The sequence below is a fragment of the Onychomys torridus genome, chromosome 16, assembly GCF_903995425.1.
Source record: "Onychomys torridus chromosome 16, mOncTor1.1, whole genome shotgun sequence".
NCBI lineage: Eukaryota > Metazoa > Chordata > Mammalia > Rodentia > Cricetidae > Onychomys > Onychomys torridus.
Genome location: NC_050458.1, coordinates 44545047 through 44560635, shown reverse-complemented (window position 1 = coordinate 44560635; position 15589 = coordinate 44545047). Strand labels below are relative to the sequence as shown.

The following is a 15589-nucleotide window of genomic DNA, read 5'->3' as shown; positions in this document are numbered from 1 at the left end:
GTGGGAATAGAGACCTGACTCAGCTGTGGGATGGGACTTCCACTGCCATCGGGATGACCCCAGTTCGCATGAGCACTGTCCTGCAGCAGCGGCCAGAGCAGCCTGGGTGTCTGGGGACAGGTGGGGGGTGTCACTGGGCCTGGGGTGGGCGGCAATTTTCACTCAGCTGTCTCTTGTCTTCTCTATCCCTTCGGCTTCTCTCCCTGCCCCTTTACCCTGCATTTGCCCTGGGTTTGGCCTCGGGCAGTGCTGACATACGGCCCATACGGTAGGTCTGCTCTCTCCTCTGTCTGCACGTCTGTCCTGCACGTCAGTCTGGTCCTGTCACTGGCATGTGTTTCTGTAGCCTCCTCTGTGTACCCATCTCCTCCCAACTGGCACTCCTGGATAAGAGCCCTGAGCACCTACCTAAGGGGGCTGCCCTTTGTAGAGCTTGGCTGCCTTCATTTCGTTCTTTAATTTTGAAATACACCCTGCTAGGTTCTGGGACACAGTGCCCACTAAAGAAATGGCAGGACCATTTAGCAGTGTTTCTAAGACAGAGCACCCAGAGAGTAGGGAGACTGAGAGTCCTGAGTCCTGGGCCCAGGCTTGAGTTCATCCCTCCAGCTTGCCTTGGTGGCCTCTACTGTGCTTCCGCCCCCTACCCCTGATCCGGTAGGGCACATCTTCCGATGGAGGAGTTGGAAGCATGCCAAGGGAGTGAATTCTTGCCCTTTTAGACGGATAGCCAACAGGCCAGCCTGCTCCTGTGGGGCCTCTGGTACCTGGTCCAGCAGCCCTCCCAGGTAGAGGCCTGGCACTACCGTTTGGGGTATTCCAGGTGACTGTCTGCAGCTTTCCCAATCCTGCCCAGTCCCTTCGCACCTGTGGGCATCATTCCCAGGGATGGTTTGCCTCTTCCCCTTCGTCTTCGCTCCATTCATGGCTCCCGGTGTTCACTCCCTGCTGTCCTGTCCTCTTTCATGTCTCAGGGGGAGCAAGTGAACAGAGCATTGGGGACTGATCAAGCTTCCCTCTTCCTGCTCTGGCCCTTGCCCCACCTGCCTCCTCCCTGCAGGCCGCTGTGCCCCCATGAAGAGCATCTCCAGCAGCCTCAAAGAGACCATGAACCCACATGACATTGTGCAGGATGCCATCCACAACTTCTCCCCTGCCTACCAGCAGTACACGCAGCAGTCTACTCTGGAGCCTGGGCCCACCTGGCGTGGTGGCACCCACAGCCTTTCCCGGTCCCACAGCCTCAGTGGTGCCCGTGACAACGAGAAGACTCTGTTGCTCAGCTCTGATGATGAGTTCTAAGTATGGGCTCTGGTGGGGATGGAGAGGTACCTCCTCCAGCCTCCAGCCAGGCCAGGGAGCAGCCAGCACAGTGTTGCTGTTGCCCCTTTATTTATTGGACCAGAAACACTCACATATCGCTTCCAGAGGAACAGGCCTCAGGAGTGTGTCTACATGGCCAACCCTGCGCTATCTGGGGCAAGAGCAGGGGACACTGGCTGTAGCTGCCACACCCTCTGCTGCCCATCCTGTACTGGGGACACATCTGGAACCAGCCATGGCTGGGCCTAAATGCTTGTGTGTTGGCCAGAAGCTGCATCCTCAGCCCCCTCCCAACAAGATATCTGCCGAGGCTGTCAGGCCCAGCCCACCCCACACCGTGCAATACCCAGACCTGACCTGATCTTCCCACCTGCCTGCCCCTCCCTCTTCATCCTTGTCCAGTGTGAGATTTGTCTCATTCTGGGCAGGAGGAGGAGATGTGAATGTCTGTGGACCTTCCCCTTCTCCTAACCTAGGCCTGCCTAGCATGCTGCAAGGATCAGAGCCAGACCCCAGGAGACTTGGGGCCCACCTAGGAAGGATGCCTCTGTGCCTACGGGCCCTTTGGTGACATGTGGGGCTCTGGGCCCTTGGGTGTCCTCACTGTGGCCATTTGGCTTGCCTTTTGGCTCTTCTGGCCTTCTGAGGACATCCAGCAGCCCATACTGCTCTCTCACTTGGGTCCAGTTCTTGATAGTTTGGGGCAGAGCCCCCCTATACTTCTGACTGTGCCAGGGCTTGCTCCTCCTCAATGGAGAAGTCAGACTCCTGCTAGGTCCTGGTCTCTGCCTGGGGCTTATCCCTCCTGGGTCATGGAAGAAGTCTGAGTCTCCACATTCAGACCACTTCCAGAGGGAGGCTGGAGGGATGGTTATGCAGCGGGGTCAATGTAGGGGTGCCTACCCCTGGGTCCCCTGGCTGTGCAGGGCCTGGTGTTCTGCTCCCTCTGGCCCCTGGCCCATCTCTTCTGTGCCTTAGTCACATATGAAAGCCCCTCCGCAGTCCCCAGTCTGTCCCGGCACTTCTTGGTGAGCTGCTGGCACTCAGGACTCTAGGTCAGGTGTCCTAGTCAGGGACCACTCCTTCTCTCCCCTGACTCCCTCTACAATCACATCCCAGCTCTGCCACCAGGTCTGGACCCTCGGGGGTGGCAGAGGACCTGGGGAGTGGAATCCAGGCAGCACCTGAGTTTTGGCTGCAGTAGCCTCTTGAGGTGGACAAAGTGATGTAGAAGGAAGAGCCCTGCCTTGTGGCCTTCACTGGAAGCCTCCCTCTGGTCACTTCTGGAACAAACAAGTTCCTTCCCTAGGGTCCACGGGGAGGGACCTCATGGAGCTGTTGCATCCTAGCAACCTTCTTACTCTCCTCCCTTCCTCATGGCCTAGAGGCCAGCATGTGGGGTGCCAGAGGGCAGCTCTCAGCCCCACCCAGTAGGCCTGGCCAGCTGGTCCCAAGCTGCCCAGGAAGGCAGCTGGCAGATGGGAGCTCCTTGGGGCGTGGCCATGGTCCCCTCCTGGGGTTACTTCTACCAGTCTGTTCTCAGACTTTCCCCTTCCTTCCAGGCCAAAGGATGTTGCTGGTTTCTGTCCCCACTGGTCCCCACCCACCCTGGCACTTGCCTGTTGGCATGGTAGGCGAGGTGTGGGGAGCTCAGTGGCAGGAAGCTTGTGGTCTGTGGGAACACGGGACAGGAACCTGGACTCGACCGCCCCATTCCTTCTTCCTAGGATGCATAACCTATCTTGTCTCACTTATTTTTTATTTTTTCCAGATAGAGTAGCTCTTTGTACATAAAAGAAAATACTTGAAAATTAATTGTATGATGTATGAGAAGACAGAGCCCTAGTTTTGTATCTCGTCCTGTGACTGCCTTGCCTTCCACCAGAAAGCCGCTCTATTTTGGTCTCTGTGATATTTTAAATGCGTGACAGAAGCAGCAAATAAAGTCAGGAAAATATACATGAGAGCATATAGATTGTACCGAAATTCCTCTGCCTGCCAGTGAGGGTTTTTCCTGCCCCCTTTGTCTGGAAGAAGTGTAGTGGCCGTGGACGGGGATGTCCACCCTCTTCCTGTGTGCTGTGTGTGTGTGTGTGTGTGTGTGTGTGTGTGTAGGTCATGGGGGGTGTTTATATGTCCGGAACTAAAATCAGGGTCCACGTCCCTATTGGACAGTTTCTTCTTTCTGCACAGACGCTGACCACAGAGTGTTCACCCTCTCCCCATCCCCGTCCCCTGCTTTCTCCAGAGGTAAGTGGTGAAGTTTTTGTTGGCCAAAGGCCTGCCTTGACTTCTCTGAGCCCATCCCCCATCCTTAGGAACCAGGAGGCCTAGGGCAAGGGTACCAGGCCCTAGTACCTTTCCTGCAGGCACCATGCCCAGGCACTGTGCCTGTCTAAGGTCTAGCCTGTGGCTGACAGGCATGGCAGGAATGCGTGTGGGCAGGGAACTTCTCAGGCAGCCTGTACTGTGAAGGTAAAGGCTACATCATCATCTGTGCACCCTCATCACTACCTACCACCCCTTCCTGCTGCCAGGCCTGAGCTTAGTCTCTCAGGAAGGAGTACTGGCACAGCCCCAAATTGAAGGGGAGGCAGTTCTGTGGGTCCAGTCACATGATCTAGCTCTTCCCCACATTCCAACTCTACCCCTTTCCTTGGCCCCTCTCCCTCCCTGACCAGCCACAAGCAAGGTCCTCACCCTAGTCCTAGGGACCGTCATTTGTTACGCTTTTAGGACTAGCAGCCCTTCTGGCTTTTCTATACCATGCCTCCTCTATAGCACCTTCATTTTAAAGGAAACTGGTACAGCAAGAAGCTAGTCAGTACCACCCAAAAAAAACCAACCAACCAACCAAACAAACAAACAAAAAAACCACTTGGGTTCAAACCCATTTCCCTGGCTGAAGACCAGAGTATTCCACTCCTTACCAGACAGGACAGAGTTAATGAGTGGGTATCCCTTCCCACTCCCTCCCAAGATGGAAGATTAAGGCTGAGGCCTGCTGGCTGGAACTCAGCAGTCTACTTCTCTGGGCCTTCAAGTCCACAGGATAGTAGTTTCCACTGGGCTGTAGAAAACGAGACCTATGTGAAAGTGGTAGAGAGTCTGAAAACCCAGGACTTCTCTCTGCCTGGGACTGTGTACAGACTGAGCACAGCCCTTCCTCACCCAGTCTCCACCCACCCCTGCTTGCAAAAGGTAGCTGTGGGACTTAGCCTCCCATGACCCAAAAGTGGTCTCAGGCCACTCACTCAGAGCACACACAGAACACTCCAGGATATACACTTCTCTGTGGAAAAAGAGAACTCGACTTTATTCAGAAAGTCTACAAAATACTCAAGGCAGATAACTGGCTCACTTTAAGTCAGAAAATAAATAACTCTGGGAGCGGGGCAATTTTTAAAAAACCTTTGTTGCCATCCAGCTTTCCCTAAGTATAAGATTAAATGTGATTTATTTGTAGATATAAAATATAACGTCCAGCCCGGGGCCCACATATTTCCCAGGGAAGAAAGCTGGGCTCTGCTGGTGAGAATAACTTAGATTCGTGCAATAAATAAATGTGGCGGGGGGCTCAGCTGTATACAGTGTTGGGGAGGTGCCAGGGCCAGACTTCCCAGGGAACCAGTGGTCAGCCCCCACACCACCACGGATACTCCGGACCAAAGTGGAAGCCCTAATTCCGAGGGACCCCCTTTTCTCCACTGCCTGCATCAGGACTGTAGTGTCTGTCCCTGCCCACCGCAGAGGTCATCTCCGTAGCCCCTCCTCTGGCTGGCCAGCTCCTCACCTCGTCCCTTACGTCACCTCCTCCCTCCTTCAGCTTCTCTTCCCCACCTCCTAGACAAAGGTCTCCCAGGCAGAGAGGTCCCTGTGTGTTCCCCGTGAAGTCGATCCGTGGTTGGAATGTTAGGACAGGAGTGAGAAGGCCCCTTTTGGGGTTGCAGCTCAGCCAGGCGGTTCTGTGTGGCCTTGGTCCGTTCGCCTGACAGCTTCCCCATCTGTCAACCGAGCTCCACCGGTCCCTTCCAAAGACTCTCAGCTTGGGGAAGCCTGACATTCCTAGGTCCCAAGCAGAGTTGGGCGGTCTCTGGAGTGCTGCTTCCCAGCAGGGCAGCCCCACAAGGCCACACCTAGTCCTAAGTCGTGTGTGGGAAGTTCGGAAGGGCATACTGGTACAATCCAAAGCCTCTCCCCGCCAGCTCTTCTCCGGGCCATCTCTACACCCCCTCGCTTCCAATCTGAAGACGGACTTTCAGCCCTGGGAAACCCAGGACCCCAACGTCCCCCTCACACCTTAGCAAAGCTGCCCCTCCCCAGGGCCGTCAGGTCCCAGTCTGGGGGGCCGGCAAGAGTTAGAAAGAGCCCAGGAAAGGAATGTGAAGTCATCACACTGGGTAACAGTGGCAGAGAAATGGGACGGGAGCAGGAGGCGCTCGGGCACTTGGGGAAGGGAGTCGGGTCGGAGGGGCGTTGGTCGGGGGGAAGGGGCGGGTACTAAGAGCAGGGGGCGGGGTCAGGCGCGGGCGAGGGGCCGGGCGCCGACTTGACGATGGTGATGACGCTGGCGGGCGCCACCAGCGCCGCGGGCCCGCGGGCGGCGGCCACCGAGCGCGCGAAGCCCTGCAGCGCCTCACACTTGCCGCGCAGCGCGTCCAGCTCCAGGCGCATGGCGGCGTTCTCGCGCGCCAGCTTGTCCACCTCGCGCTCCAGCTCGGACTTCTGCTTCTGCAGCTCCTCCTTCTGGCACACGCGCTTCACACGGCAGCTGGCCGCGTAGCCGCGGTTCTTGAGTGTGCGACGCCGCTGCTTCAGCCGCGCCACCTCCTCGGCCGACAGACCGCGCAGGTTCCGGTTCAGCTCGCGCACCGACAACCCCATCAGCGCCTCGTCCGACAGGTGCGGCGTGTTCTCGCTCAGCTCGCGCTTCACCTGCGAGCCGTGGGGGGACACAGAGGCACGTGGGGGACACAGAGGCACGCGGCCCGTGCTGGGGATGCCGCCCCACTTCCCAGTGCGCCCTCCCTCCCTCTCCATTAGAGCTAAGACCTTGAAGGTGACCGGGACCCCCACATCAGCACACTGGAGGCCACCAGGGCTCCAACTAACCAAGCTGAGAAACCCAGCCTGGAAAGCCCCTTTTCAATGGGGAAAGCAGGCGCAGAAGGAAGTGACCTGCCCCTGAAGCCCCGTCGCTGCTTAGTCCCCTTGGGGGCTTCCAGGAAGGAAAGGGGAATTGGGATGTCGCTGCTCTATAAGGAGCAGCAGCAGAGAGACCACAGAAACTAGTGTGGTCCACGGAAGCTAGCTCACCTTCAGGGCTTTGCTGGATAAGGGATCCACAGACATTTTTGCAGAAGGTGCCCTCTGGGCTGGAGACCTAGGAGAGAAAGAAGTTCAGGGTCATCTTAGCTGGTGTCTTCCTGTTTTACTTGGAGTAAAATCCAGTGTCCACAGCCTGGGCATTCAAGGCTCCGATCTCAGAACTGAGACCTACCTCCTCTGATCCCAGCTCCCCGGAGTGACTCACTATCTAGGTCTTTGGTGAATGTCACCTCTTCAGAGAGGTCCTCTCTCTGACCACCGTCCATCCTGGCTGGTGGTTTGTCCCTCCCTCCCTGTTCTCCAACCAAGAGTCAGTTTCACCACAGCCTCCCCACGCCAGAGTTGGCACCGCATACATGAAGTACTTGAGAGACGTGAACTAAGGGAGTGGGCACTCCTCCCGTTGGCCATTCTCCCATAGGGATGCATGTTTCGCTGTTTCAACTGTGTGGAGGTCAGAGGATAATTTCCAGAGTCAGTTCTCTCCTTCCACCTGTGGGTTCTAGGGTGTCCACCTACGATCCGTAGGCTCGCCAGCAAGCTCACCATGTAGCCCAGGCTGGCCTCAGACTCCCTATCCTCCTGCCTCTGCCTCTTGAGTGCTGGGATTACAGGCTTTCTGCAGAAGTGTGCCCAAATGTGTGCAGGCCGGTGAGTCTCCAAAGTCCATCCTGTACCCCATCAGGATAGAGCATGCAAGTGTCTTCCCAGAAGCATTTGTCCAAGGCCATGTTTTGGGAAGATTTCCCCAACCGCTTGAGGTCTGCACACCAGTAACTAACTCTCCATGGCCCTAGAGGGAACAGTAGCTGTCCCTAACCTAAAATGAGCCCACTGAACCCAGAGCCTTCCCCGTGGGCCTGGAAGCCTTCATCCCTTCAATGATCACCTCCTGAATAGTTAGTTTGCCATGCACCTGACATGGGGAAAAGTGAACCCAGCATTTTTGTCCCGGCATTTGAGGTATCGAATCGAGAAGGACTTCAAGGCCAGTGGTGGCCACATAGCAAGTTTGAGGCCAGCCAAGGTTACATGAGACCCTGTTAAACAAGTGCTCTTAACCACAGAGCCATCTCTCCAACCCTTTCCTTTCTTTTTACACTGGGGATTGAACACGTGGTACACAGACAAAATACTCATGCACAGGAAATAAAAAATAAACATTAAAAATTTAAAAGGGCAAGTGAGAGGCCCAGGGTTTGGATCCCTAAGACCCATGCAAATGCAGGGTGAGTGTGGTACCCCACCTGTAATCCCAGAATGGGAGTGGGTAGAGATGGGATCCCCATAGCAAGCTGGCTAGCTAGGCTTGCTGAACCAGGAGCTCTGAGTTCATATGGGGCTACAGCCATCAAGGAGGATGCTCAGCACCAACCTCCGGCCTGCACACACACTGCTCACACAGCACACACTGAGTCTTTTACCACACTCACATACATGCAGCATCTTGCTCAGTGTCTGTCCTGTGAGGATGTCCCCTCTCCAACAGCAAGATCCCTGCTGAATCTTCTGTGGCTTACCGCAGGGCTTAGAACAGTGTCCGGCCAGAGAAGAAGCTCGTGTGGTAACTGTGGAGTTCTCAGCTGTGACTCAGGCCTTGGTGGGGACAGTCTGGGGCTTCTGAGCAACCCTCACTGGGTTAGGGGTCGGTGGAGCAGCTCAGAGATCAGGAAGGAGTGGGGCAGGAAGGGGAAGTTGGCCATTCAAGACACTTTTGACTGGCAGCTACTGTGGCCCCAAGGCTGGGGGGGGGGGGCTTATGGGGCCTGCAAGGGAGTAGAGGCACAGGGCAGGGAACCTAGCATCAGCAACAGACGGGAGGGTCCGAAGTTCAGGTCATCCTGTTAGATCATGAATTCGGAGCCACCCTGGGCTACATGAGACCCTGCCTCCAACAAAACTGAGACTGATAAAGAGCCACAAGGTCAGGCATGACACACACCCTGCAATCCCAGGGTTGGGGAGGCGGAAGCAGGAAGGTCACAATTTTGAGTCCATCCTTGGCTACATGTCAAGGTCAAGCAAGATCCTATCTCTACAAAACAAAAGTCACCATGCCTCTTACAATGTACCCAGAAGCTGCACCTGTGGCCCAGACCAGGACTTGGGCCGTTCTAGACTTCCTGTGCTGATTCTGGTGAGGGGGGTCTCCTTGATTTCACAGGAGAGCCTCGAACTTGTGATCCTCCTGCCTGTTACTTGAGTACTGGGATTACAGGTGCAGGCTACCATATCTGGTTGCGGTGGCATTTTTTAAACAGTCCCCTGCCTGAGCTACACACTGTGGAGGGTGGGGGGTGGTATCTATCCATCAAGAAAATCTGACATGCCATGGCCCACATGGCACCCTCCATGGGTCCCACTGATCCCTATTAGCCAGAAGACCAGAGTCCAGGCACCATGTAGTGCTCCAGACAGGCCCTGTGCCCAGCCCCACCCTGCTTCCCACTAGCCCGCCTCCATTCTGCCTCCAGCCTGGAGGAATCTTTTTACTTCCTTCCACCTACCAACCCTGCCGCCTCTCCACTTTCCTCCTCAGTTTATCTGCCAGGGTCCTGCTCACTCTCTGTCCCAGGGTAGGAAGCCCTCCCTGACCCACAGGTCTTGCCGGGCACCCTCTGTCCCCCAGCCCTAGCCTTTCTCTCTTGGTGGGGTAACCATTTATTTCCTTGTTGTCCCTATACCAGACAGCTGAGTCAGCCCAGAGCTCAACAGGGGCAGGGAACAGGCCGTGGGGGTGGGTGTGGGTGGAGTTTCTGTCACGGTCACCCAGCTGGTCAGTGTCCCAGCCAAGTTCCAACACTAGCATAGGGGAACACAGTGTGAGTGAAACCTGCTAGTTAGCCTCCACGTCCTTCTCCTTGTCATCTGCCTCGTGAGGCAGATGTCACTGGTGCCAGGAGAATTGGAGCAAGCCTAGGGACCCCACCCATGTGACCTTGGGCCCAGATCAGGGTTGGGGAGACAGGGAAAGGGGCACTGGCTGAGAGGCAAGCCCAGAGTTTGAGTTCTGTCCATGTTTTCTCTAGGCTGTGCAGCCTGAGGAGAGCTACTTCACATCTCTGGCCTCTACTATCCCATCTGTAAAGTGGGACACTGTCTTCCACAGTTTTAGTGGAAGCTGGTGTATAAACATAGAGGGACAGAGGTGGTCAGGACAGCAGTAAGCTCTGGGGTCTTGTTCTGAGTCAGCATAGCCAGCCAGGGTCACCACAGAACTGCATGTAGGAAAGGCCTAGGAGCCTACCCCAAGAGGAAGGAGTGACCCAGGGAAGCACATCGCTTGCTAGAAGCCACACAGCAGCAGCCTGTCGACAATACAGGCAGAATTCTGACCTTTTTTTTTTTTTCTCCTTCACTTTTTCAAGACAGGGTCTCTCTGTTGTAGTCCTGGCTGGCCTCGAACTTACAGAGTGCTGGGATTAAAGGCGTGCCCCCCCCAACAGGCTCAGGACTGACTCTTGATTCCTTCCTGCCATCATCTTCGTAGTCTTCCTGATAACACTGTCGAATAATGCCCAAAGAGGGTGACAGAGGGGATACAAGCCACAGAGGGCAGAACCCAGGACTGAAGCCACACTGAGCCAGACACCTCCTCACAGTGTGCCTTCAGTATAGCCTCCTCCTACGAGCCCTGTTTCCTCATTTCTGTGACGAGGAAGCCACTTCACCTGTGGTGTGCCTGGACCTCGGTTGGCTAGGGATGGGGTAAGCAAGTGACACCCAATATGCGGGCCTTCTTGCCAGTTATGTGGAGCTGGATGGGTGAGGGACACTTGCTTAGTCAAGGGACCTAATGGAAGAAGGGGTCTCTCCCTGCATAGGTTAACTAAGGACCTGCTGGGTTCTGAGTGCTGGGTGCTGTGCCTAGTCCAGAGCCTTGGCAGCAGAGCCTGGCCCCTCACGGGTCAGTTGTCTTTTTCTAGTCTCCTTGAGTCTTAGATCAAGTCAGGATTGGACTGGGCACAGACCACTCGAACCAGGCACTTATTTCCAGTCAGATGAAACAGCCCTTGAATGTTCCCAAACCTCAGGTGGTGGTGCATGCCTTTGATCCCAGCACTCAGGAGGCAGAGGCAGGTGGAGCTCTGAGTCTGAGGCCAGCCTGGTCTACAAAGTGAGTTCTAGGACAGCCAGGGCTACACAGAGAAACCCTGTCTCGAAAAACAAAACAAAACAAAACAACCCCTAAAACCTCAGTTTTCCACTGAACCTTCACATGGCCTCAGAATCCTCGACACAGCCAGCCCCCCCAAGAGAAGACAATGAACATTCTACCCTAGGAAGGCTAGGACCTGCCCATCCTCCTCCATCCCTACAACCCCCACTCTAGCCTCAGGCCCCTCAGTGGCATCCTCAAAGTCCATGGAGGCCCACATTTGCCCAGGAATGTCCTAGCTCAGCAGTCAGCTAGTCACAGAGAGAATGTCCCAACACGAGAAGGGGACAGATTTTCCCATCCCCTTTGGCTTTTGGTTTCTAGCAGCAGGCTCCAGTCTCTAGGTCACAAGGCAAGGAGATGCCACTGCCACTAGTCTGCCTGGCCCAAGGTGCCCACCCTCAAGGCTTTTCTTCTTCCTGGGGAAGCCAGCAGGGCCAACTCCAGTTCTGAGGTTCCTAGTATTCTTTAGAGACCCAGGAATGAGCTCATTCTTGGGGACATGACGGCTAACCAGCCAGGGGCCATGGCCTTCCTGTCCCTGTCTCTGGCCCCTCGCTGTACACCCGAGACATCCTGCAGACGGTCCACCCACTGGCATGGGCTCCTCTCTGGCTGCTGCGCCGTACCGCTTACTTAGTGAGGACAGAGGGAAAAAATGTGTTTGCCTGGGTCTTGGCAGTAAGCATGGGGCGCCTCCTCCCTGCTGGAAGAACCCAGCAGTGCAGGGAAGCAGCAGCCCCATTCTGCTACCCACTCTCTCACTGTGTGACTTCAGGTTGTCACTCCCTTTCTCTGGGCCTGGATTGCCCAACACGCCCAGCCTCCCCCGAAGTCTAAGGTACCACCCAGCAATGGCAATGTCTGAGTTTACACTGTCAGAGTCTGGCCCAGGGTAAAGCTCCAAAGCCTCCATCCAGCAGGGTGGAGGCCCTGGAAGAAAGGAAAAGAAACCAGGGAAGGCCTCCTGGAGGCAGAAGCATGAGAGCACAGGCAGCCAGGCTATGAGGCCTAACCTCCTTTCTCCTCCACCTGCACAGCTAGGGGCCACTTCCTCTTCCAGCCAGGCCAAGACCACAATGGCCTCACCACTCACTGCCTTACCCCTTCCTCTGCCTCCACCTCCAGTAGCATCAAAGGGGTCACTAGAGACACAAATGTACGAACTTGACCATGTTTGGCATGTTTCGAGACCTTGTGCTAGTCGGGTGTGGTCACGTCCACCATGATTGCAGCCCTCAAGAGGCAGACTAGGAAGGCAGTTCAAAGCCGTCTCCGGCTACATAAGGCCCTGTATCACAAAACATAACAAAAACAGGGCTGGAGAGATGGCTCTGTGTTTAAGAGCACCTGTTGCTCTTGCAGAGGACCCAGGTTCTGTCCTCAGTAACACATCAAGTGGATCATATCCTCCTGTAACTACGGTTCCAGGGATCCGACACCCTCTGGCCCCCACAGCCAGCTGCACACATGTGGTACACATAAACTCACTAAGGCACAAACACCTATGTAAATAAAAAAGGAACTTTAAAAAAATAATCCTTGAAAAAAAAAAATGGAAACCACAGATCCCATGCTACCAGCTGCCCCAGGCCACAGAACATGTTCCCTCCTCCACTCTCTCAACATTCTTTTTGTTAATAACCAACGAATGAACAGATTGGATTTCCTAACGACTATTGGCCAGGAGGAACACAGCCTCCTGTGTGTGTGTGTGTGTGTGTGTGTGTGTGTGTGTGTGTGTGTGTGAAGGAGGAAGCCACCCTGAAGGACCTGCTCATTTGAGGGAAATTCCTCCAAGACCCCTACAGTCCCAGTCTCACGTTCTGCTTCCCTGGACCTATGGTCCTCTTTCTGTCTGTGTCGCTGAAGCCCAAAGACATGGAGCCATTGCCCATTTCTTCAACTACCCACATAGCCAAGAAGCACCCACTGTATGCCAGGCCCTGTGTTGAGCCTGAAAGCCCAGCAAGGGACCATAGCCCTTGTCCTCTGGGTTCCAGAGCCACTGAATCATCAGACTCTACTCCCCAGGGAAACCTTCCATGACTGCCCTGGCTAAGTAGGAGCCCTATTACCACTTAGGCCAAAGTAACTTCCCCTTCGTGGCACCTATCACAGCTGCCGTTTTGTGTGTGGCTCTTTGACTTTGTTTCCCAGAAGGCAGTCCCTGAGTCTGTCTGTTCACCGCACCCCGAATGTCTAGCCCAGCCGTTGTGCAAGGCTGGGTACAGCGATGCTTCCCTGTGCACTGAGATGGGAGCCAGCAGCCCCACACGATCACGGCCACAGGTGAACTGGTCTCACCAGGCCTTCCTGCATAGTGAGCATTGCTCCTGAAGAGGAGGACCCAGACTTAGTTCCTAGCACTCACATGATGGCACACAACCACCCGTAACTACAATTCTCAGGGATCCAAGACCCTCTCCTGACCTCTCCTGGCACCAGGCACACATAGGGTGCAAACACATACATGCAGGTAAAACATTCATTTTTTAAAAAGTGCCAGGCAGATCTCTGTGAGTTTGAGGCCAACCTGATCTATAGAGTGAGTTCTAGGACAGTCAGGGCTACACAGAGAAAATGTGTCTGGAAAAAAACAAACAAACAAACCCAAAACCCAAAGTGCATTATCTAGGGATCCTGGGCCCTAGTGGATCCCTTGGGATTCAGAGGAAATAGAACCTTTCAATGCTAAATTTCCATCCATCAGTGGCCAGTTAACCTCTTCCCCTCACCACTGACCCCCAGCCCCACGGGGAATGTTTCTTGATCAGCTTTGAGGATGGACTCACCTAAGTCCTGTGGCCCTGGCTGCTAGCCTCCAACCACCAACTCTACATACACCTCCAGCCGCGAGCCTTGGGCTTGGCTCTGCTTTCCCAGTTTCCCCTGGTAAACAGGCTGTGCATTACAGCTGCCAGAGATGGGTCTCCTGCCATCCTGCTGTAGATGGAGACACTGGGGTCCTCACAGTGGTAGAGGAACTCCCTGGGCTCAAAGTTAAGGTATCATTGATTCTGCCCCCTACCAAGCTCAGTTGCCACCTCCCTGGATTCCAGAACCCTCAGGTGGTGGGAACAAGAAGGAAAAAGTCTGAGTAGGATCATGGGGTTCCCAGAACCTGCTATCCTTCAGGTTGCTGGCCTAAGCAGGTGTTTTCTGGCAGTGTTCCCTTCCCACATTAACCCCCGCTAGAAGACCAGGGATTACATACACTGCCTGCTGATCTTGCTGGTCCAGGGTGGACTTTAGGTGTGCCCATCTTTAATTAGCCCTGGGGTCCAGCAGTCCACATGTAGGTCCAGTCTAACGAGTCCCATCTGAGAACTGAAACTACCAGGAGCGTGGCTACCAGCCTCACTCCATCCTTCAGGATCTAGCAGGTGCAGCCTCAGAAATCCAGACCAGCCACTGTAGCCACTAGAGTAGCCTGGGAGTCTTGCCTTCCCCAATCTTTGCCACGAGCCTTTCTGGCCTTCCCTATTTCTCCCGAGACTGGAGAAATGGGACAGTCCAGGGATGAACAGTCCATACTGAGCCAGATAACCTAAGGAAGGACTTCCACGCACTTCGTTACCAGATCCAGCAGGTGGCCAGGAGAAGGCCGGCTCGCTCACCTCTGCTCTACCTAAGGCTGCAGGCACCCGCGCAGGGCGAAGAACAAACACTGATGTCACATGGTTACAGCCAGGGGAAACTCCAGAGACAACTGGGGCCGGGCAGTCCCGGCTGGTGGGAGGGGGGTTGGAAGGCAGAGGGTGGAGAGGAGAGAGAGAAAAAAAAAATTCCAGACCTGGTGTAACCATCGGTTGGGCCAGTTCCTTCACTCGGGTCCTTATTCCGCATTTGCTCCAGTGGACACCGGTGCTCACTCACTTGAAAGTACACCCGGCTAGTGTCAGTCTCCGGGGAGCGCGTCCGGCCAAAGACAAACACACACACCCCGAGGTACACTGTGCGCACTCAGCCCGCAGGACCCAGGGCACTCCCCAGAGAACACACGCGCATGCACGCCACCGGGGGACGTAAACAAACCGCGCACACACGGTGCCGGGCGCGGCTCCAGGGACTGTTCTCACAGAGTCACGTACGTGCACGCCCCGCCCCCGCCCCCGCCTCCGCCCTGGCTTCCTCCCCGGCCGGCGCACCGCCTCCTAGCCAGCCCCAGTGAGGCCCTTCGGTGGGCAGATGCACCGGGGGCGCCGACAGGACGGCCCCACGCGCGGCCCGGGCACGACCTGGAGCGCTCACCCCTAGCGCGATCCCGATCCCTGACGCGTCCTTACCGCTCTCCGCCAGGCCCGGCGCTCCGCGCGCGCGCTGGTCGCAGCTGTCCCCGCCGCTGTCGCGGTGGCGGTCCCAGGCCGCGCTCGAGCCCCACTCCTCTCCGATCGGGACCGCAGTTCCCTGGGTACCCGGCTCCGCGCCGCGCCGCTCCGAGTTTTGTTATGGGGCGGGCGGCGCAAGGGGCCGGAGCCGCGCGCAGTTGTAAGGCGAGCTTCCCGGAATTACTCACGCACAGGATTCCTTTCATTCATAAAAACCCAGTCATGCACTGACGTCATCGCCCCGGCCGCCGGCCGGCCCCCGGAGCTGCCGCCGAGAGCCAAGGCCACGCCCACGCCCAAGTGAGGCCCCGCCTCCAGTAGGCCCGGTTCTAGGGGCCCACAGCCAGGGAGCCTCCTGGGTTCTCAGCCCCACACCCGGACTTGGTCCTCTCTGCATTCACGTGACACCTCTCGAGAATGGCAGTGGCGGTATCGCTGCTTCACTTTA

The 15589-nt window shown here is 55.9% G+C and overlaps 2 protein-coding genes across 4 annotated transcripts in view; one reads left to right on the top strand and one right to left on the bottom strand.

Annotated features, from left to right (window-relative positions):
* Nucleotides 1-3287, top strand: part of Tmem184b (transmembrane protein 184B) — a 41272-nt gene extending 37985 nt beyond the window's left edge. Inside the window, exons 9-10 of one of the 2 annotated variants that reach the window (XM_036208258.1) lie at nucleotides 248-268; nucleotides 1061-3287. In XM_036208258.1, coding sequence (XP_036064151.1) covers nucleotides 248-268; nucleotides 1061-1302 — 263 coding nt within the window. In that variant the 3' untranslated portion in view covers nucleotides 1303-3287. The remainder of the gene's footprint in view (nucleotides 1-247; nucleotides 269-1060) is intronic. The other variant, XM_036208257.1, reaches the window with a different exon arrangement.
* Nucleotides 3288-5819: 2532 nt separating this feature from the next.
* Maff (MAF bZIP transcription factor F) lies at nucleotides 5820-15386 on the bottom strand. 2 transcript variants are annotated; one of them, XM_036208467.1, is made up of 3 exons: nucleotides 15100-15386; nucleotides 6640-6706; nucleotides 5820-6258 (listed from the first exon to the last, which is right to left on the bottom strand). In XM_036208467.1, exons 1-3 carry the CDS (start codon nucleotides 15345-15347, stop codon nucleotides 5824-5826), a joined length of 750 nt encoding a protein of 249 aa, XP_036064360.1. In that variant the 5' UTR covers nucleotides 15348-15386; the 3' UTR covers nucleotides 5820-5823. The 2 variants fall into 2 exon arrangements, with proteins under 2 accessions (XP_036064360.1, XP_036064361.1); XM_036208468.1 differs by lacking the exon at nucleotides 15100-15386 and adding an exon at nucleotides 14607-14854.
* Between the last annotated feature and the right edge of the window lie 203 nt (nucleotides 15387-15589).